Below are 23,712 nucleotides of genomic sequence, written 5' to 3'. Positions count from 1 at the left end.
AGATTCTTAACAAGTTTCGAAAACAAGGATCATGCTTTTGAAATGAGTTTACGAAAAGCACGTTTCCCACCAATCTAAGAAGCTTCCAGTAATTTTGATATGTGTATGTGAGGGAAGTGTAGGTGAGAGTAGTAAGAGAGCAATGTAGTAGGACTTGATTTGAGAGAGGGATGAGATGTGAGAGGCTAAGGAGGTAGTGATGGTGATGAGGTAAGGCCAAGAATGAGTGAGGGAAGGTTAAAGGTTGAGAGAGAGAGAGAGAGCAAGCCACTTCAAGAGGCCAGCCTCCTTAAGCCCTTAGGCTCTTCTTGATTTCAAAAAACATACACATAAGGGGAGTAGTTCTCATTTTATAGACCTCCATAGCTTATGCCCCAAACAAGCATAAGTGCGCACAATTAATGCCTAGTGTTTCCCTATGAACCTATCTTGACTTCCTTTCCAAGCATCCCTTTAGAGAATTCATGTCAATTGTTCCCATAGAAGTCTTCTATTCTTGCCATCTTCATGCATGTTCATCTTATTTCATCTCTTCATGTGCATGGCATTCATGACTCATTCCCCATGCATTTAGCTAATTTCCATATAACCTTCATGGACTACACTTTCCACGAGTGAAGCATACTAATCTTGAGCCACTCTTGGCTCATTGGATTGGATTTGTCGGATCCAATCCACATGCTAAACCCGATAGAAATAATGGTTGTAGTTCGGGTTGGGGATCTAGAGAGGTGATCGAAACCCAAAGACCCAAAACCACTTACTCATTGGTACAACTTCTTATACTGTTCAAGATTCAAGACATCCAATCTATCTATCGACCCTAGATATTGACCTACTAAAGATCAAACCTAAGACTAATCCTGATATTGCCCAGTTTACAAAATAAGGATCCGTATTTGCTTTTCTCAAAATGGACTTAAACCCCTTTACATTTTTTGGACCCCATGATCTGTTCTGTTCAAATCACAAAATGGTCGATAATGCTCCAAAGTTTGGTCTTTGTGTCTGTCATCATGGTCAGGTCCATTCATCCATGGGGTTTGATCCAATCAATTATGGCCAGGTTCATAACAACCGAAGCTGCTGGAGAGCTGATTTTTACAAGCTCCAATGCATTTGTCTTCCATGAACTGTATCCATTGGATTTCTGAATACAGGTGAATGTATATAATTTTTGTCAGAATTAGCATGGGTCCCATTTTTTATCATTTTTTGCTTCTAGTTTGGTGAGTTATCGCTCTCATGAGAGCACAGCCCGCCCTTGGCATCTCTTTCTTTGTTTGTGGGTTGGAGGTGTTGGGGAAGTTTGTTGTGTTACACAATGTGGGTATCAGGAAAATTTCAGCAAACACAGGGAAGCCCTCTGGGATGAAATGGGAGGAGGGTTTTACTTATAGGTTTTCCTATCCACATTTTTTTACTTACATTTGGCTCACCAGATATAGCTGACTCAACTTTTTTTCTCTTTATTTGAGTTCTGTTAGATTATTTCTAAAACATTTCTCTGCTGACTAGTACGGGCATGCAGCTCTTGATCCATTTCAAGAAAATGGATGATGCAGAATGCTACTACAACTGAATGAAAAGAGGCTTGTGCTGTTAACCACTTTCTAAATCAGACTAAAAAATTTACCTTTAGAGAAAACAGAAACTTTTTACCATCACGCTTCAAAATCTTGAATAATTCAGCAGTAGCTCTAGGGGTCAGGCCTGTATTATCATCAGACCCATATATTGTAAATGTCTTTCCTGAACCAGTTTGACCATAAGCAAAAATGCACACGTTATATCCATCAACAGCTGACTGCACCAGATACTGCTCAGACAGGACAGGAACTACGGGTAAGTCACCAAGAGCAAAAAGTGGCTTAAGAACAAAAAACTACAAAAAAAAAGGTGGATAACAGCCAAAAATGACACCAAAATTAGATATTTTGAGAGGATAAAATAAATGTCAAAAGCAGACCTTCGTATCATCAAAAACATCCTCTTGAGAGGCATGGCTATCAAAAACATGATCATAAATGTGTTGCTTTGCTTTTTCATCTTTCCAGGGATGTTCAACAGTAAATTCATCAAGACTTGTAAGAATACATCTTTCTTTATCTGCAATTTCCTTGTCACTGAGGGGACGCAAGCGACAATAGACACGTATCTTTCCCTTCATATCTGTTTGAATTTGGACACAAAGAGCCCAAAAAATAATATAAAAGTCCTTCAGCTATATAGCAAGCAGACAAATATGATTCCTCTACAAAGAATGCATTTCACAAATAAGAACTAACCTTCGATTGCATTGAAATAACGCTTTCTTAATATTTGTTCCTCCTTGTAAAGTGCTTCCAATTCAACGAGTTGTGCACCTTGTTTCTTCAAAATTTCAGCAGTCTGTGCATTCTTTCTATCAATGTCCTGATAGAAAGAAAATGTCTTTAATATGTGAAGGAATAGAAATCAGGATTCACATACTAGCATCTGCACTCAGTATCATGCAATATGAACAAAAAAGATCAATACCTCTTTCATCTCTCTAAGTTCTTCCAATTCTTTTAAACTACTTTGTAGTGTATCTAACTCATCATTCCTCATTGTTAGCATTGATTCTGCAACACCCAGCTCCTGTGTAGCCACAGTCAATTTCTTCTCCAATTCAGATATTTGAAGTTTAAGTTCCCCTCGTTCTTGCTCAAATTTCTTCTCAAGAATTTCCATCTGTAATTGAATAACCATAAGATATATATATACTGCAATTCCAACAGAGAGCTTTGATAGAATAAGCAAAACAGATTTGGACTGCTAGAAAAGAAACAAAGCTAAAGGATAATTGCATTTCTCTTTCGATAAGGTATACAAAATCACATATATGTAGACACATCAATGACTACAATCCTATAGAAGCACAATAAATAACTTTTCTTAGAATACCACGTCAGTCTCTCAAGGCATGAAAAATCAGTTCCATGACAAGCCACAAAGCAGTGGATGGCTACCTCAGATTTCTTCTTTTCTAGCCTACAATTTTTTTGTTCCAGCAACTGTTTTTCATTTTCTATTTTCTTAGCCATCTCCTCAGCAGTATGCAGATGGTTGGATTGTGCCCTCAATTCCTCTTCCAGTTTTGTATGCATCTGAATTTCAAGACCAAGATCAGTCAAACAATCAATTTTAGTTGCAAATCAAATACAATGATAAAAGCGTCAATACTAAAATGACATATCAGCATTGATATACCTGCAAGTCACATCTGTTTTTCTTCCCACGTCCCTCGTACAACAAAAGAGTTTCACCAACACGGCCATGAGTTTCAGGCAAAACTACACCATCATTGTTCTTTGAAACTGAATCATTGCAAAAATCCATTTCTACCCTCAGCTGCATGTTATTCTTCATGGTCAAAACATCATGTGAAAAGAACATAGAACATAAAATATAAACCATAGTTTCTCAAGTATAAAAGAAACTGTCATGACAAGATAAATGTACATAATAGTCAAGCCTATGCTTAGGTGCTAGAACCCAAATTACCTGCAATGCAGAATCCTTTTCTTCACAGAGAATTCTGTATCTATCACGCTCAGCCATAACATCCCTGAGGTTTTGACTCTCTGACTGTAGAGAATCTTTCAATCCCTCCAACTCCTCTTTCATTTCTAGTTCGTTCTTTTGCTTTTCTTGTAGTTCTTCAAGAAACTACCAAATTGAAGGGAAGGACATAAGGACAGGCACTATCTAATCAGACAAAATCCAAAAACAGTAAAACACATTATAAAATTGATTAAGTGGCATGTTTAAAAAAGTCATATAAAATAGAGTATGGCTGCAATGGCGGTGTCCCTATCAATATTATTGAACAATGATGTTAATGCATCAATAACTAGATACTCACATAAGCAAAACACCAATGATGATGGTGGCACATTTATCAAGTGTTATGAATTATGATGATGACGATGATGATGATGATGATGATGTCAGTAACAGACAGAGTAGTGATGGAAGCAGGATGCAAAATAGTTTGAGTAGACATGGAAAAAAATAAGCACCACAACTGACTCAACCAGCTCACATGAACCCATGGTAGGATGTAAACGGGTTGGATCCAGTTAGGATGTATACATTATTAAATCCAACTAATCAGATATTGAGTCAAACGCAAAATTCCTTCACCTAAATACAAGATTGAAAATAAGAACCGGAAACAGCTATTTGACTGTAATCAGATTGGATTAGATTCATTACATGTGAAATCGAGTTACTACTGCTCCGACGGTTACTTCAAAGTCAAGTTAGCAGGTTGTTATTATTATTTTAACATTTAAAATTAAGGTACTAATTGATGGTGTCAAGGCACTATTTAATGATGTTGACAGTTAAAGGAGGATGAGGGGTACTCCTGAAGTCGGATTAGTGGATTATTATTATTTTAGTGCTTAAAACTTAATCTACTACGCCTTAATTGGAGTCAAACACAGAATTCCTTCAACTAAATACGAGATTGAAAATAAGAATGGAAACAGCTATTTGACTGTAATCAGATTGGATTAGATTCATTACATGTGAAATCGAGTTACTACTGCTCCAACGGTTACTTTGAAGTCGAGTTAGCAGGTTGTTATTATTATTTTAGCATTTAAAATTAAGGTACTAATTAATGGTGTCAAGGCACTATTTAATGCTGATGTCAGTTCAAGGAGGATGAGGGGTACTCATGAAGTCGGGTTAGTGGATTATTATTATTTTAGTGCTTAAAACTTAATCTACTATTTGATGTTGTCAAGCACTATTTAATGCTGCTCAGTTACAAGGAGGATGACGGTTACCACTTTTTTTCAAAGTCAATCCAGGCGCACATGTGCAGTTTAAACCAAATATCAATGTCTTAATGCAAATACAGAATCCAGAGCTAAATCTGATTGAATTCTATGATGCCATGCTGAAATCCAACCCGCTTAACAATCGGATCTGAATTTTTTTGCCAAGCCTGACTTCAAGTCGGTTGGATATCTAATGCAAATCTGGCAACAAATTCATAAAACTACACTACGAGTCTACGATGATACTACACAACTGGAAAATCAATTAATTTAACTAACTCCCTTTTTATCACTTCTTGTAATTATCATGTTGTCAACATATAACAATAATATCACAATATCTATACTTATATTCTTAACAAAGAGAGCAATGTCAATATAACATGATCGAAAATCTGAATTTTACATAACAGTACTAAATCAGTCATACCAAGCCTTAGGAGCTTGTTAAAGACCATATAAAGCATTTTTTTATTTTAAAAATTTTCCTTGTTCAGCCTTAAAACCCGGCGGAGGATCTATGTAGACTTGCTCACTAAGATCATCATTGAGAAATGCATTTTTCACATATAATTGGTAAATAGGTCAATTTTGGGTGGATACAACAATTAAGAGAATTCTAACAGTATTCATCCTACATGGGCAAATGTCTTTTCATAATCAATTTAATATTCTTGTGAATAGCCTTTAGCAACTAACTTAGCTTTGTATCGCTCTAAGGTTCCGTCACTTTTAGTTTAACTTTAAAAACCCATCTGCATCCTATAGATTTCTTTCCTACAAGTAAATTCACTATTTCCCAACTATGGGTCCTACAAAGTGCTTCAAACTCTAAATTCATAGCTCCAATCCAATGAGGACAATCTTTGGCTTCACTAAAATGAGAGGGTTCATGATATGAATGAATAGTTAGAAGGCATGTCTTGTAGTTTGGTGAGAAAGATTCGTAGGATACAAACCTATTAAGTGGAACGGAAGTTCCATCGGATTTTCTAAGAGTCGTATCTCTATTTGACAAATCTTGACTAAGGGTTTCATTTAACGAAAGGTCCTGAAAGTATACGATGGGTATAAACTTGAATATTTTGAGGGGTTCTCAATGAAATTATCATTATTGTGGAATAATTTCAAATTACCACTATCGGGATTTTGATCATACAAACAAGTATCATTCAAAGAGATATCATGACTTAATTCATGATCATTTGAATCATGAGAATCAATTTTATGACTTGGCAAGAAATAAAACAAGAAAGCATAGTGTAATAACCTTAATTTTTTTGTTAATTATTTGAATTTATGTTAAACATGATACATAATTTTCGAAATTTGGGCCTGGAATCCATGTTCCGAATCAAGGATCCATATCAACTAGGGTTCATATATATATATATATATATATATATATATATATATATATATATATATATATATATATATATTAGAAAAAGGAATAATAATAATAGCAATATAATAATAAGTATATAATAAATATATAAATTTTTATCAAGTGGATCCACATCGCAGGAGAGACGTGGATCCAACACGCGGTTGGATCCCGGGTCTCGGATCCTGGCAGCACCCAGTGTTAAGAGGTACGTTAAAAGCAAAAAAAAAAAAACACAACACTAAAGTTGTGTTGGCCCGATAAAAGCGGCGTTAGGGTTCTGAGCAGTCGAAAGGGGAAAGAGAGGGGGGGGGGGTGTATGTGCGTAGCCACCAGGTGAAGGGAGGTAACCGACCTCCTTCCGTTTCGCGGCACCCTCCTACAAAGACTCCTCCCACACTCCTCTTCCTCTCACGCTCTCTCTTTCCCTCTCGGTTTCCCCTGCTCTCTCTCTCTCTCTCTCTCTCTCTCTCTCTCTCTCTCTCCCTGCGTTCGACTACCGTCGCCGACGAACTTCTAGAGGAGCAGGAGTGGTCGGCTGCACCTCCAACCATGGCATCTCAGAGGAGAAGCACCGAACAGGTAGGTTTTCTGTTTTTTTTCTTTTGGGTATTCTATGGGTCGAGCATGGGCTGGGGGTACTCTATTGTGGGATGTATGGTGTTACTCATGCATCGGTGGTTGTGGTTCGATTGACCCTATTGTGTACACAGACTGCTTTAGTGTTTGGTAGTATGCAACATCCCGATTCTAGGTTTTGATGCAACATGGGGGTTTGAATTCAGGCAGCCTGAGGGAAATACAGCATGTTGTCTTCATGATATTTCTGTACATCAAGTTTTGTTTTGTTTGATTCTTCTTCTGTTTCAATACCATGTTCAATAACTTGAGTAAATATATTGATGGTTGAGTAGTTCGTTCCTTTTCTAATTATGTTACATGCCAAGGTAGAATAGATATCTTAAATGGACTCTTTTGTGCTTGCCTAAACACGAAGCCTATGTCTGTGTGTATTACAGGATACTGTTTACTCTCTCAGTGGGATTTCATTTGGGATTTTTATATGCAAACTAGCTTAAATAGATTCTACACTTCGTAAGTGTAAAGCCTGTAGTTTTTTTTTAAAAAAAAGGGGATTCTTTGTTTTATTATTGTATCTACTTGTATGTTAACTTGTGGGTGTCTTATTTTTATCAATTAGCTATGATGCGGTAAATAGTGGGAAGATGAGGGTCCAGTTAAATCTAAAGAGAACATATGGCCATGCTTGAGTTTTGTATTAGTCTAGTGATAATTCTTGTTATCTGATTAATCAATGTTAGATGCATGATTAGGTTCCGTGCATATTCATTTGGTTATCATATGAATAGTCGACGTTGAAGTATATTGTTTAATCTGATGTAGCATATTAAGAGTAGCACTAGCTGAATATGACATTACCTTGAAGAAGCCAACTTTGTAATTGATGCATATACATTGTTGTGCTTTTCCAATTTCCTATTTTATGGCATATTTACACGTGACAACTGACCATATAAACCATTGCTGAGCATACACAAAAGTATGTTTATGCTTAAGGTTGTTACATGGGTTTCAAACACACTCAGCACACATTACTGTGCACAAAGTGACATTTAGATATGTGCCTTCCTTTGCAGTTAGGACTGTAATCACACACCAGTAATGTTAGAGTTCAACTGAAAAAAAAACTATATACAGTGGTAACCTAAATGGGTAGATGATCAAGTTAGTCATTGTTATCCCCTTCTGTAAGTGGGTTTTTCGGGAAACCTTGCCTAATGGGTGATATAAGTTGAATACCTGATGCGGGTACTTGGGCGGGCTAAATTACACTGGTGAGAAAATTAAATGTTAATTCTTATGAGTCTGGCTGGTTTAAAGGTATCGGGACAACCGTGCTTGATGGTTTAAAGGTATCAGAGCACTCTGAGTGGGTCTGCACAATCAAATAAAAAGAAATTGGTTTGTATACCTTTGTATGGTAAAAAAAGTTGAGTCTACTGGTGGTAGGACATCAATTTTGGAGAAATACTCCATTAATTTGAAAAATAAATAAATAAAAAGATCAACTCACTCAGTTTTCGGGCTTACCTTGGAGAGGGTAGGTGGTACAAAACTCAGGGGACATGTGTTCTTGCTTCGAGCGGCAACGGCTCATTGATCCCCAGTTCTCGGAGTTAAGGGACTCAGACTACCAAATTTGCCCTAGGCGGTAGCTCCACGTTCTTCTGTAGAAGTTAGAGATGCATCCTGTTTATTTGGGCCTTTGAGAGGTTCTCTCGGTTACTAACCGCTCCCATAGGATTACAGTTTCAGTTAGAACATTCGGGTTAATAAAACATTTATGAATAATAAACCCCTATAAGTTCTCTTCTGTTACGGTTGCCTTGGCCCGCGTGTACCCGCAGAATAATTAAAGAAAAACATTAAATTAGAACATCCTAGGTATCACATTTGAATAGATAATGACAGGATTGCAATTTTACACTTAAACTGTTACTTTTAATATGTAGTCATTTACATTATCATGCAATAACTTTGTATGGATGTGAGATATTGAATTCTGCTATTGATTACACCTGTTAGTTAGTTTTTTAATAATTGTTGTCGTAGTGTAGATCTTCACTCTTTTTCTTTGTATATGCTGAAAATATCGCACGACGCCCACATCATATACTTCACACATGATATACCTGCAAGAAAAATCACAGTATTTACCTAAACAGACAGTAGTAAATTCCAATTATCTTACTGTTTTTCAGATAAAGAGTAGGGTACAATGAGCGGCTGCGGGATGGGGTGTTGATCGAAATATTGATTTATTGTGTTCCCGGAATATCTCATATTAAATTTCAATTTATTAGTATTCATGTTATTTGAAACTCTGATGTCATAAATCTATTTGGAATAAAATGAATGTTATTGTTTTGATTACTCATGTAATGTACCTGAATGCTTAACCCAATGACATGGTTGTTTCCGCTATCATGAAAAAAAAATTCTTCAAAATTTAGGTTAAAATTTTGGGACGTTACACATAGTCTATTTCTTTGTTACTTTCTTTATCAAAATCATTTTCTTTTTATAAGAAATCCAAATCTTTGGACAAAAAAAGTTTGTTATACTTAGAATCGAAACATCTATATCCTTTTTGTGTTTCTCCATATCCAATAAAGACACGTTCAATTGCTTTTGAAGACATTATCATTCTTATAAGAAAGTACAAAGCATTTACAAGCAAGAATACGTAATCTTTTGAAATCGGGTGTAATTTTGAATAACTTTTCAAATGGAGAAATATTTTGCAAAACCAAAGAAGGCATTCTATTTATTAAATATATTGAAGTTAAAATAACTTTGGCCCAAAACCTTTTAGGAACATTTTTATAAACAAGTAATATTCTAATGGTTTCCATGATATGCCTAAGCTTTCTTTCTTCCAACCCATTTTGTTGAGGAGTTCTAAGGTGCAATCTTTAATGACATATTTTTTTTAAATAATTTTGAAACTCATTTGACATGTATTCCCTACTCGAGTCGGATCTAAGGATATAAATATTACTTTGAAATTGATTTTTGACCATCACACGGAATTATTCAAAAAAAAAACATTTGATTTTAAATTAAGAAAGTAAACCCATGCATATCTTGTGAAGTCATCAAGGAAAACAACATGATAAGAGTAACCACCCTTTACCGGAGAAGGTCCTAATACATCCGAATTCACCAACTCAAAAGTTATTTTTGAAATAACTACAGTTGAGTCAACAACAACACCCCTAAGCAAAATGGTTGAAATATCTCTAAAACTGTGGCTAGGAGGTGAACCACTATATCGGTTCAAGGGCACAATTAAACACGAAGTTTTATTATCCTCATGGTCCCCTAAGACCGCCATCAAAGATTCTCACACTGTAGAAGGAAAATCAAGGAAGAGATTAATTACACTGTTTGGTCTCTTTAAATATTTCAAATAAATTTCAAGTTTTTTACACAAGAACCGTTTTGCAAATCAATATGCAAACACCATTTCGAGCCCCGGCCCTCACAATTTCAAGAATGTAATTAAATTTGGAAAACCAATAATTTTCAGACATAAATTTTGCAATGCATAAATTAAATTAACAACAATTGGAGCAACACATGCTCCTGGCCTACACGGCCTGGCCTACACGGCCCACAGTGGTTCACATCTGACCATCAACACATCTCAAAAGTGATTTCTGCAAGTGTGCAAAATTTCATTAAACATGCAACACAGTTTCCAAACATGTTTACAATGCACATTCAAAATACAAAATATGAAGGAACATTAAGCCAAGCAAATATGCATGCATTTATGATCAATTTCATGCATATAATCAACCAAACATGCATATGATCACAGTTATGCAAACATCAAATTATTTTAAGACACATGCGTATGACATGCACAATTGCAAATTGATCCATTTAGGATCAGATTTATGTATCATCTCAAAAAGAATATATATTCCAATCATAATTATTTACATGACCAATTTCATATACTCAAATCAACTATGCAACAAATTGACAAGAGATGGTCTGGTTCATGTTCATACTCAGAATCATGTACATGTATCGACCATAGCAAGAGAAGTGCAATCCACGGATCAGATTCATGTACATGAATCGACCACTCAACCATAAACATATCATAGCTAGTCTGATTATCAAGCCAATAGTTGGAGATGATCCATGTACATGATCAAAATCATGTACAGGGGTTACTGAAAATATACATGTTAACAGCATATTGGTACATGATCAAAATCAGGTATATATGTCAGTCATACCACAAACATGGGTCAACCAGACCAAAGCACACATGTATATAGCATGTTGGCTTATGCAGGTACATGTTCACATTCATGTGCATGGGTCGGCCAGACCTGTACACACTTGGACAGCACACTGGCTGATCTGTAATACCCGTAAAAATTCGAAGAGTAGTTTTATCCATTTGGACCCGAGATCTGTTACCCAGATCCAAAAGGAGAATATATATATATATATATATATATATATATATATGAGTATTACAATATATATATGTATACAACAACAACAACAACTACGCCTTCATCCCAAAACAATTGGGGTCGGCGATATGAACCAACAAAGAAAATCATTCTGGGTCTTCCACATGAATCCTTCTCCTCCATTAAATTCTATCCAATGCCATGTCCTCGGTGAGGTTCAAAGCATTCATATCCTTTCCTATCACCTCCATCCATGTCTTCCTAGGCCTACCCCGACCTCTTTTAACTAATATATTTTCTCATTTCTCCATCCTTCTATCTGGAGCAACATTAGGCCTTCGTCGAATATGTCCAAACCACCGTAAACGATTCTCTCTCATCTTATTTTCAATGGGTGCAACACCTACCTTCTTATGTATCTCCTCGTTTTGAATCTTATCTTTTATTGTATTTCCACACATCCATCTCAGCATACGCATCTCAGCTACACTCATTTTTTGAATATGATGTCTCTTGGCAGCCCAACATTCTGTACCATATAGTAAAGCGGGCCTAATAGTCGTCCTATAAAACTTTCCCTTCAACCGCAATGGCATTCTACGATCGCACAACACTCCAGTTGCACTCTTCCATTTCATCCACCCAACCTTTATCTTATGATTTACATCTCCATCAATTTCTCTATACTTTTGAATGATAGATACCAAATACTTGAAAGAATCATCCACCGGTATTTCTTGCTCACCAAGCTTCACTACACTCCCATCTCTATTTCGTTGCTTACTAAATCGACATTCCATGTATTCTGTCTTACTCTTACTGAACTTAAAACCTCTTGCTTCCAATGTCTGTCTCCATAATTCTAACTTATCATTAACCCCAGCTCTAGACTCATCAATCAAAACAATTTTAACTTCCAATGTTTGTCTCCAAAATTCTAATAAATATATATATATATATATGTATAATAACAATATTTAATAAATAAATAAAAGTATTTTTAAGAATAAAATTAGTATAAAAAATTTTTAATTATTTGGGGTTGGATCCAACATATGGACTCAAAATCCGGTATGGATCCACATTCATTGTGGATCTAGCACTAAAGGGGCTAACCCGGATCCACACAAAAGGTGGATCCGGCATAGCGGGTCGCGGGACCCAACCCGCTTCGGTCGGTCTTCCCTCAGATTCCTTCCACCACATCATTTCAATGTGAAGCATGTCAGTTGGGCAAGCATCATCGAAGTTCGTTCCCTTCGAGTCAGAGTCAGTCTAGTAATAAAGTTTTTGAACTTCTTCATGCAGATGTATGGGGTCCTAGTAAGATTCCTACTAGGACTCAGTGTCGTTATTATCTTATTGTTGATGATTTTTCTAAGTTGTCATGGGTATTTTTAATAAAAGAACGATCTGAAGTTCCAAGTATTATCAAATCCCTAATTCTTGAAATAAAAACTCAGTTTGAATCTATTGTCAAGATTGTTCGCACTGATAATGCTCTCGAGTTTAAATCAAAAGGTCTGTTACAATTTTACCAAGATCATGGCATCCAACCCCAAACTTCCTGTGCCTATTTATCTCAACAAAATGGGGTGGCTGAGCGAAAACATCGGCACCTCCTTGATGTTGCCAGGACCATTATGATTCAATCCAATGTTCCTGCGTTATACTGGGGTGATGCGATTACCACTGCTTGCTATCTGATCAACCGCATGTCTTCGTCTTCTGTGGGTGATCAAATTCCATTACATATCCTAAAACCTAATGCTCCCCTTTTTTCTTTATCACCAAAAATATTTGGATGTGTTTGCTTTGTACACAAACTTGGCCCTGACCGTGATAAATTAGCCGCTCAAGCTACAAAATGCATATTTATCGGTTATCCAAAAAATCAAAAGGGCTATCGATGTTATGATCCTAATTTTCGCCGAGAGTATGTCAATGCGGATGTATCTTTCCTGGAATCCTCTCCATATTACTCTATTTCCGGTTCCCCGCTGCAGGTTGATCCAGCTGAGTCTTTTCCATTACCTATACCTCCTTTTCCTTTGGAATCTGTGCCCTCATTACCGAACCAAACTTCATCCTCTTCCAGATTTAATAATCCTCCATTGGTATATGTGCGTAGAGCTCCACTTCCGCAAGAGCCTTCATCTTCTTCTTCTCCTGAGGTAAGTTCTACTGACAATCGTGATCTTCAGGATGATGATAACAGGCCTATTGCTCTACGAAAGGGGACAAGACAATGTACCTTATATCCCATATCTCATTTTGTCACCCATGCCAGAATTGGACATCAGATGAAGTCTTTTATTTCAGCCTTATCTGCTGAAACTATTCCTCTGAACTATCAATAGGCAGAACTTGATACATGCTGGAAGCTGGCTATGCAAGAAGAAATGACAGCTTTAGTATCTCAGCATACCTGGGATCTAGTTGATTCCCCAGCAGATGCTGACATTGTTGAATGTAAATGGGTATATACAATAAAGTACAAATCTGATGGTTCTATTGAAAGGTACAAGGCCAGATTAGTCGCGAAAGGGTATACTCAGACGTATGGAATTGACTTCTTTGAAACTTTTTCTCCTGTTGCACGGATGGGTACCATCCGTCTTGTTCTCTCAGTAGCTGTTCAGCATGGTTGGAGCTTGTGCCAATTAGATGTGAAAAATGCATTTCTATATGAGGATCTATCTGAGACCGTTTACATGCAACAACCTCCAGGATTCGAGATTGGTTCACTCAGGTATTTTCTTGGTATAGAAGTTGCTAAAAGCCGTGAAGGGATGGTTTTGTCTCAACGGAAGTATGTTCTTGACTTATTAAAGGAAACGGGCATGTTGGGAGCTAAACCAACAAATATTCCCATGGACCATAAAGTTCAATTGTTTGAAGAAGGGTCAAAACCAGTTGATAGCAAAAGTTATCGCTCCCTAGTAGGGAAGTTATTATATGTAACTGTGACTAGGCCGGATATTGCTTTAGCAGTAAGCGAAGTTAGCCAGTTTATGGACAAACCAACTGAGGTACACTAGAATGCAACCATAATGATTCTGAGATATCTAAAATCCTCTCCTGTAAATGGGTTATTGTTCAGGAAAGGTGGAACTCTGGAGATAGTAGCCTATTCTGATGCTGACTATGTTGGATCTGTAGTAGATAGAAAGTCTACCACAGGATTCTGTGTGTTTTTGGGAGACAACTTGATTTCATGGAGAAGTAAGAAACAAAATGTGGTTTTCAGGTCGAGTGCAGAATCAAATTATCGGGCTATGGCCCAAACAGCTGCTGAATTGGTAATGGGTTCGCACTGTTCTTCATGATCTCCAAGTGAAGGTTTCCTCTCCAATGACCATGATGTGCGATAACAAAGCGGCAACATATATAGCAAACAATTCTGTCTTTCATGAAAGAACAAAGCACATTGAGGTTGATTGCCACTATGTAAGAGATATGATTCAAGCTGGTCATATCACAACCAAATACCTAAAGTCGGAAGACCAAGTTGCAGATATGTTTACAAAGCCTCTTGCTAGGCCAAATTTCTCAAAATGTTGTGACAAGCTGAGCATGATTGATATCTATGTCCAGCTTGAGGGGGAGTGTTGAGAATAGGTGGTTTTAGGTTAAGTTCTCTTATATTAGAGGTTTTCTGAAATTTTGTTCTCATAAGGACTTAGATGTAATTTTTCCTTTTTGCCTCTCTCTATTTAATATAGAGAGAAGGCCTAATCTAAGTTAACGTGATTTAGTTTTCTATGCAGCCGTCTCTCTCTCTCTCTCTCTCTCTCTCTCTCTCTCTCTCTCTCTCTCTCTCTCTCTCTCTCTCTCTCTCTCTCTCTACACAGGTGGCTGCTCCCTTCTACAGGTTACACATGCTTCGAGGTTAAATTTGGAAATACGATGTTTCTGGTGGCAATGATATGATGCATAGGATAATATGCTTCTGTATGATAGGATTGAAATGCCACATGAATTGAAATTTTTGAAAGCATGTGATATATGTTTAAGTTCGATAGTGAACTAGGATTCATGGAACCTTATTGGAGAAAGGTGGGATTTTATGACTTGTGTGCCATATGAAGTGATGATGCCTATTAAGGATATGTATGTTTGTGCCAATATTGGTGGCTATCGACCTTGAAAGCGATCATTTGTATGTATCACTATTTTGGCACCTGTTGAGGATCCTTTTCTACAAAGGATTATCTGTGAGGAAGTGCATTGTCCAAGAGCGGGTAGCCGCAAAGACGGTGAATTCATGTGATGTAGTGTATTCTCCAAGATCAGGTATACCCTCTAGAGCGGTAATTCCGTGTGAGGTTGTACATTTTCCAAACCAGGTGACCCGACGCGGATCTTGTTAATCTTTAATTAATAAAGAGTCAGGGTAAATTGTGAGGATTTGCCAATATTGATGGAGATAGTTTGTCATGAATCAATAGCTTTTGCCTTTAGTCATAGCAGAATCTGATCATTATTGATTTTAAATCTTGATATAATGACATGTTTGTGTGTTTTGTAGATAGAAGGGCCACTTCGTAGGAGATTTTAGACCTTGATTTGAGGTTATGTTGGGTCTTCTATGAAAGGATAAAGCCATTTCGAGAAATAAGAATAAGTGAAAGTTATTCAGGATAAAGAGTCTCTTAGAAATTTCGGGGATGAAATTCTTTTTAGGGGGGAAGGATGTAATACCCGTAAAAATTCGATGAGTAGTTTTATCCATTTGGACCCGAGATCTGTTACCCAGATCCAAAAAGAGAATATATATATATGAGTATTACAATATATATATATATGTATAATAACAATATTTAATAAATAAATAAAAGTATTTTTAAGAAAATAAAATTAGTATAAAAAAATTTAATTATTTGGGTTTGGATTCATGGTTGGACCTAAATGGATCCAACATATGGACCCAAAACCCGGTACTTCATTATGGATCTAGCACTAAAGGGGCTAACCCGGATCCACGCAAAAGGTGGATCCGGCATAGCGGGTCACGGGACCCAACCTGCACCCTATAAAGCGAAAAAAAAGGAGCCTGATAAGGGGCTGCCCGATAAAAGGGGCATGTTAGGGTTCAAAACCCTAACACTTGCAAACTCGTAAGAGGGGAGGTGAGGTATGCGCATCCGTTGGAGGTGAGGGTAACAACCCTCCCTTTTCGGGCTCCCCTCTACAAAAAGGAGCCCCGAAACCCTCATCTCCCACTCTCGTTGGCTTTCTCCCTCTCTTCCACCCTCTCGTCCTTCTCTCACCCCGATTTCTCGTTCTCGTGTGCGGCAACGGGACCATCGACACCGGCTCCTCTCGCAGTGACAAAGGGTGTGTGATTGCATCCAAATCGCGACAGCCACCTTGAGAACACCGGACGGGTAGGGATTCTGTGCTTTCTCCTACTGGTTGATTGTCGGCTCGTGTGGGGTGTGGGTGGTCCGAAACCCCAAATCAATCGATTTGTAGTGGGTATCCTTCGAGATTTGCAAATCGGGTGGGATGTCGGCTGTTATACAGTCCCGAAATCGCACAAGAACAAATGCCTCAAAGGGGATTTTCGATTTCGGCCACGGTGAAAGTCCAAATACATTATGGTGTGTTCGTGTAATGAAAAGGGGGGCTTTGAATATTGAAAAAATTTTGTTGAGTTCTGTTATGGGATTCTCGGATCCCTAATAACCTATTAATTTTCTTTTCCTTGCTGTTAATGGGTACCCTTCGATTCATGCCGACTGGGTCGCTGTTGGGTACACTGTTGGTACCAAAGCAATATGACGATTTTGTGTGTTTTATCATACATATCATTATTGGACCAGTTTACTGTTACATTCTGGTAAATTGATGACATTGTGACTGTTGATTTATTTGATTTGTGCCTGGAGATGGACTTGACATGCATGTGTTTCTTGTATTAATTTCTTTTTGCTGCTGAATGTGTGTGATCAACATTTTATACATGAAAATCTATAATGACAGTTAAAGGATTACCTTACAGAAATTCTTTGTAAAAGCATTTCAGTTTGTTCCCGCATGTAAACCTCGTATGATTTTCTAATGAATAAATGTTCAGAACTCATGATCCATGGTAGAAGTTACAGTTATTATTGAGATTGTTGTCTTTAATGAAAATCTTAAATTTATAAACAAAGGTATTTAGTCCTTGATGTGTTGTAGGTTTTCAGCCTACTGGCTAATGTTGATCAGTTTGTTCATGTTCTGAACAATGATAGTGAAATAGTGAACATGCCTTTGTACTGGAACCTACTGTCACCTAATTTTGTATATAATGCAACATCTCTTGTGGTAGTTATATTCACATCAGCTCTTCACCTTGGTCGGCAAATGTGATAGACTGAATTTGAGCTGGAGAAAATTACGAAATCCTTTTCTAATAAAAAAAAATTTAACAACGATTTGTGAAATCTTTCAGCTTTCTTTTTCTATAACTTGATTATGGGAAAATGTTAAGCTCGACAATGTTCAAATGGTAGGTTCTTAATTACTTAACTGAAGGGAAATCCTCTATTTTCCAATCAATGGAGGGCTTAGCACAACTTAAAGCACTATGCGGAAAGCTGTGAAATTCGCAGGATTCAACTGAAAGGGGCTCATGCCAAGAGTACATTAAAGTTATTTTCAGTGAATACTGATCACATCTCTCAATGCCAATACATTTTGGACGATGCAGTTTCTTCTTATGTACTTGTTTTGGCAAGTTCAAGCTTGTTGAAGCAAATGTCAGAGAACAGTCTCTCTCTATAGTTGTGATTTGACCTTACTAATGTTTTAATCCGTGTATATCCTTTAGTTGTGTTTACAGTTATAATACTTGTTAGGTGATTTATGATACATGCTGCTCGTTGTCTGCGATTACTTGTGATTGTTATGACTCTGAATGTTCAGCTGGTAGATGCTTCAATCAATGAATCGTGAATGTTCTGCAGGTAGATGTTGTTTCAACAAATGAATATTATATTGTATTGAGAATGCCTGCAAAACTAGTATAACTGAATGTGATGGATTAGATGTATATAAAACAAATCTTTGACAAATATTTTGTTTCAAAAAAAAATTGGGAAGTTTATCTTGAATTAGAAATTTATGTATTTCTTTTAGGCATGGTATGATCATGTTCTATTATTGACCATGTATTTTTAGCATGAGTCTGGAAAATACAGCATGCTTATTTTAGGCTATGTTTGCTGAAATAGTGCCCGTTATTTTCTGTGAAACAAAGCATGTTGTGTGGTAGCCGAGCTGCATTGGAAATTCATGTAGTTCTTTTCGGCATAGGGTTCCTAGCCATGTTATTATGATTGTCTGTGCATTTTAGCAAAGTCCGTGAAATATAGCATGCATAATTTAGATTGTTAGCAAAATGATGCTTGTTTTAAGAACACGTTACTTAATATGAAATCCACCATTTATGAATGTATACAGAAGCCTGCATATGCTTAAGATTGTCACATTGAGTTAAATATATGGCGGTGCACTTAGAGACATGGATATGTGCCTTTCCGTGAGGCAGTCACTTGGGAAAATTTGCCTAATGGGCGATATTGATTGAACACTCGATGCGGGTATTGGGGTTGTTAACTTGGGTGTAATGAAAATAAAGTTGTGGAGAAACTTTGGGGTTTTTGGTACAGGTGTATACATGACACGAATGTCTGCAACCCTGAAATTCAATTCCTAGGTCCGGGTTATGTACATGTGGGTGGATGTTAACATATGTTATGAATGAAAAGTTTTATGTGCCTACATTTATGCGACGTGTTTGATTATCGTGCACTTATGAATCAGTTTTCAAGTACGTGTGCATACATGAAATCGATGTGTATTTGGCATGCACAATCGTGCATAAATGTCCTCATGTACTTATGAATTATGGATGAATGCATGTGTTAAGTGATTACGTAAAAGCACTCGCACATGGATGGTGAACACATGCATATGATTGTGGTAACTCATGCACATTGTTAAATTGGTTTGAATGGATGTACATTTGGAAGCATGTTGACCTCATTGCATACATTGCATATTGTCATGCTTTTTGCATGCGATGCATCGATGGTCTAAATGAATCATCATCGGCATGGAGAGTCGTGAGTTTGGTTCTCCTTCACATATGTTTTTAACTGCATCACTTAAACCACATAAGATGGTTTGGCACATTACTACACTGTTCTAGTTGTTTATACAGGCTGGAGTCCCGTAAGGGTCCCCGCAAGGGAGGATGCGAGTTTTCATTTTACTTTTGCATATGGTGTTGCAAACTTAAAGAACTGACTTTAATAAAAATATAATAAAGAAGAACAGTGTAATGTACGTTCTGGGATATCTCATCTGGAGTATGAGAATCTTAGAGATCCGGTCTTGGGGAGACTTTGAGGATACAAAAACTTTGTATGCTGAAATTTGGTCCCTTGAACCCGATATTGAGGTTCTTTCTTCTGGCCACGGTTTTAGGGAGAGTCTGCCGCTTTACCTGGGAGTGGTGTGTTTGACACAGCTGTTGTTTATGGTACCAAAGAAGTGGCACTTGTGAGCGTGGGGTGTCCCTTGTATCCCCGACATTAGATGTGGAGGTCTAATGTTCCGATGGATGGTGTTGTTTCCTGATATCGGTCGAGGGCTAAGTTGAAACTCAGTTATAAAATACAAATTGTGTGTTAAGCTATCCTGGGAACCTACTTGACCTTGGGGTTTGTACCCGTTTGGTGTACCGCCGAGCAACGATAATTAAAAAGAGAAACTTAAATTGTATGCATTTAATAGGGCATGCATATGGAAAAAGAAGACCTTAAGGAAATATAATAAAGAAATCATGCATTGCTCATAAATCGTGCATATTCATGTTATGCATTAGAACATGCATATGTTATTTGTTCCTTTAATTGCTATATGTATGATGGATACATGTTTAACTTCTAATGCATGTTAAATGCCCTGTTCTACTTGATTTGTAATTCATGATATTGATTGATGTTCGTTTATGCCTAATGAATGTATCATGGGGTATGAATGCTTACTTGAATTATGTAATTGTCATAATTGCATTCCACTGAATTGTTGCATGAAATTGTATATGTGGTAATCGGATATTTAAATGCTGCTATTGATGTTACTTGTCTGTTAGCTTCTAATAAATTGTTAACTATTGTAGCGTAGTCCTTTAGTTATTGTTGTATGGGTTGAAAATCACATTCGGCACCCACACCACATACTTGACACATGATATACCTGCAAGAAAAATTACAGTAATTCCTACTTAGACAGTTGTAGTCTAATTCCTAAAAATTTTCAGGCGAAGAGTTGGACTTAAGAGCGGCTGCGGGATGAGGCTTCGATTAGGATTTTGGATTTACTGTTCCAAGGATAGTGTGAGAACTCTGATCTTAATTTTCATTGATATTGAAATGAAAAGAATGTTTTGGGCTTGCTCCATCTGTAATGTTCTGGAATGCTTAGTCATACGGTATGACTGGTTTCCGCTGTATTGAAAAAAAAAATACTCAAAATTTGGGTTAAGATTTCGGGGCGTTACATGGGTCGGTCAGACCTGTGAACTCATATGGACAGCACACAGGCTGCTCAATGTACCTGATCATAATCATGTACATAAATCGGCCAGACCTATGTACACACATGGACAGCACACTGGTTTATCCATGTACAAGATCGTAATCATGTACATGACTCAGTTAGACTTGTGTACACGTGTATAGCATGATGGCTGCACATATGCATAAGTACAAAGCTCGATAAAAACTGAATATATTCAGGTGCATGAGCATGTAACTTGACAAATCTGAATCAAAAAGATATATTCGGATTCATGGGTATCTAACTCAACAAATCTGAATCAAAGAAATATATAATCAGCATTTATATGAAACTCGACAAATCCGAATAAAAAATGTATTCAGATGCATGATTATATAACTCGGCAAATCCGAATCAAAGAAAATATGTTTGGATGCATGTATATAAAACTCGACAAATCTGAATCAAACAAGATATGTTCAGATGCATGGACAACAGATAAATTTGAATCGGATATGTATATTTAGATGCATGAACAGGGAAATAAACAGATCTGAAAATATATACATGAACAAATATTCATATTGCAGAAGCATGAAACCCGACAACCTGAAGAAAAAAACTATATATATATGTATATATATAAAGACTTGCGTGAGCAAGAACACAACAAAAATCAATATGCAAATATATGTATATATTTATTATGCAAAAACAAAAAAAAATCAACAAAACTGAATATATATATATATATATATATATATATATTCAATATGCATAAGCAAAGAAAATCATTAACATGTACTACATGAATATTCATAAGCAAGAACAAGAAAATCGACATATATGAAATCAAAATCATGCATATTTTTATATTTGATGCACACGGGAAATCGACATTCTAATAAAATAAATCTATATATATACATATATAAGATCAGGTTTTCCTTTTTCCCCTCTAAACCTATGCCCAAATCGATTTATTTGTATTCCTTCTCGTGAGAAATTAGAGAGAAACTCGTACCTTGAATCGTAGCGTGAAAAAGATTAGAAAATCGATGGATGATTTGAAAAAAATAAATTTTTTTCTTCTTTTCCCTCTTCGTTTTTCATCTTTCTTTTCTTTCTTTTCTTTCTTTTCTTTCAATTTCCTTTCTTTTTTCTCTCCCACACGTTTTTTTATTCTCACACTTTTTCTCCCTCTCTCTCTATCTCATTTTCTCTCTCTGGAACTCGAGTTCTAGAGAGAGGTTCTAAAACCCACTTTATATATATTATGTGTTTTAATCTAGAAGGGTGGTCACTTCCCCTCTGGATGATTATCTATATCGGGTCTACTCTATCTTATCTTCTAGATATTATACCCTCTAAATGATTATCTTTATTGGGTCTACTCTATCTTAATTTCTAGATATTATATTAAATATTTTATTTTTTACTATTTAATTTAATATTCCAAAAGAATATTCAAGAGGGAGACGCCCCCCCTCTGAAATCTCTATGGGGTAGAGTTCTACCCAAGGTAGAACCAGAGTTACCGGAAGCGCCTAGGTAAAAAGGGAAGCGCAAAACGTCGCGCTTCCGAAGCGTGAGGGGAAGCGCCCCCTTTTTGGGAAGCGCGCTTCCCATTTATCGGAAGTGTGCTTCCCATTTATGGGAAGCGTGCTTCCCCCATGCTTCCCCCACGCTTCCCCATTTTTTCCATTTTTTCGCTTCCAGTTCGCTTCCTAGGTCGCTTCCGAGACGGTTCAGAATTTTCTTCTAAGTAGTCTCACGCTTCCCCGCTCCCGCTTCCTCGACTGGTAACTCTGGGTAGAACTTTACCTCATCCTTACTTTAATTTAAAAGTTGATTTTAACGTTTTAAAATTGTCATGGATGGATTTTGAATGCAAATTTGGGTCCAAATTCAAATCCATATAGATCCAACTTTGACCAGATCCTAGTCAATATGGATCCTCGTCTAGGTCCAGATACATATTAACTTGGATCAAATGGAGGGGATCCAGTCTGATCCAATCCAGAAAAAGTTCCAAAATAGAAGTCGGTCATTTTTTAAAAATGCATTTTTTGGGCCAACCATAACCCAATTTCAGAAAAACAGGTCGCCAACGCGATCTACATTCTAAGACAAATCTAACGGTGGTCATACCTGAGTTTTGCTTTCGAACTTCGCTTGATATTAACCTGATTCTTGCTCGAATGTTGCTCGAATTTAAAGGTTAAAAACTGAAAATTTCTCAAATTATTCTTAGCGCAATTAGGTGTTGTAAGTGGGATCTAGGCCACGCCTAGACCCTGCTGATGTCACCTATATTTTCATTATTTCCCCATGATTTTATCAAATTTATATTAATATATTATTTAAAAATTATATTTTTCAATTTTAAAAATCATGAAAAAATATGAGATATTATAATACATCAGCCTTCAACCTTGATAGTGAATGCAACATACATGAATATGTCTGTCTGCGATCTTGTTAGTCATCGCAAGGTAGATACACACATATCTATATATATATGTGTGTGTGTTTGCATATTTTGATAATAATCTCAACATATATCCATATACAACAGGCTGCGATAATTACAATGTTCACAACATATATATATATATATATATATATATATATATATATATATATATATATATGTCCTTGCGATTTTGAGAGTATATATATAGTTGTTTACAATCTTGATAACACTTACAACAAAAATATATATACGCATGTCTGCGATCTTGATAGAGTTTGCAGCAAGAATATATCATGAACAGTTATTCAATATGTGATATTTTAACAGTTTAGACTTCTCTGACAGTATGGTAAAATTGTTATACATGGTTCAATATGCATTCATTAAATTGCGGTGATTGTGCCATGAATTATGTAAGGAACATGAAAAGTTAATTCTTTGTGTGTTTCA

General features: G+C 36.6%; 1 protein-coding gene across 1 annotated transcript in view; it reads right to left on the bottom strand.

Moving 5' to 3' along the window:
• The window catches only part of LOC149828055 (kinesin-like protein KIN-14I), a 98,670-nt gene that overhangs the window by 32,426 nt on the left and 42,532 nt on the right, over positions 1 to 23,712 (bottom strand). The window contains exons 14-20 of the mRNA XM_090019845.1: positions 3,529 to 3,693; positions 3,235 to 3,375; positions 2,994 to 3,131; positions 2,521 to 2,715; positions 2,289 to 2,415; positions 1,970 to 2,172; positions 1,637 to 1,819 (exon numbers count right to left, since the gene is read on the bottom strand). Coding sequence (XP_089875971.1) covers positions 1,637 to 1,819; positions 1,970 to 2,172; positions 2,289 to 2,415; positions 2,521 to 2,715; positions 2,994 to 3,131; positions 3,235 to 3,375; positions 3,529 to 3,693 — 1,152 coding nt within the window. The remainder of the gene's footprint in view (positions 1 to 1,636; positions 1,820 to 1,969; positions 2,173 to 2,288; positions 2,416 to 2,520; positions 2,716 to 2,993; positions 3,132 to 3,234; positions 3,376 to 3,528; positions 3,694 to 23,712) is intronic.

This window comes from Nuphar pumila, chromosome 10 (genome assembly GCF_984573655.1).
Source record: "Nuphar pumila chromosome 10, dmNupPumi1.hap1.1, whole genome shotgun sequence".
NCBI lineage: Eukaryota > Viridiplantae > Streptophyta > Magnoliopsida > Nymphaeales > Nymphaeaceae > Nuphar > Nuphar pumila.
This window is presented reverse-complemented; position numbering and strand designations above follow the sequence as displayed.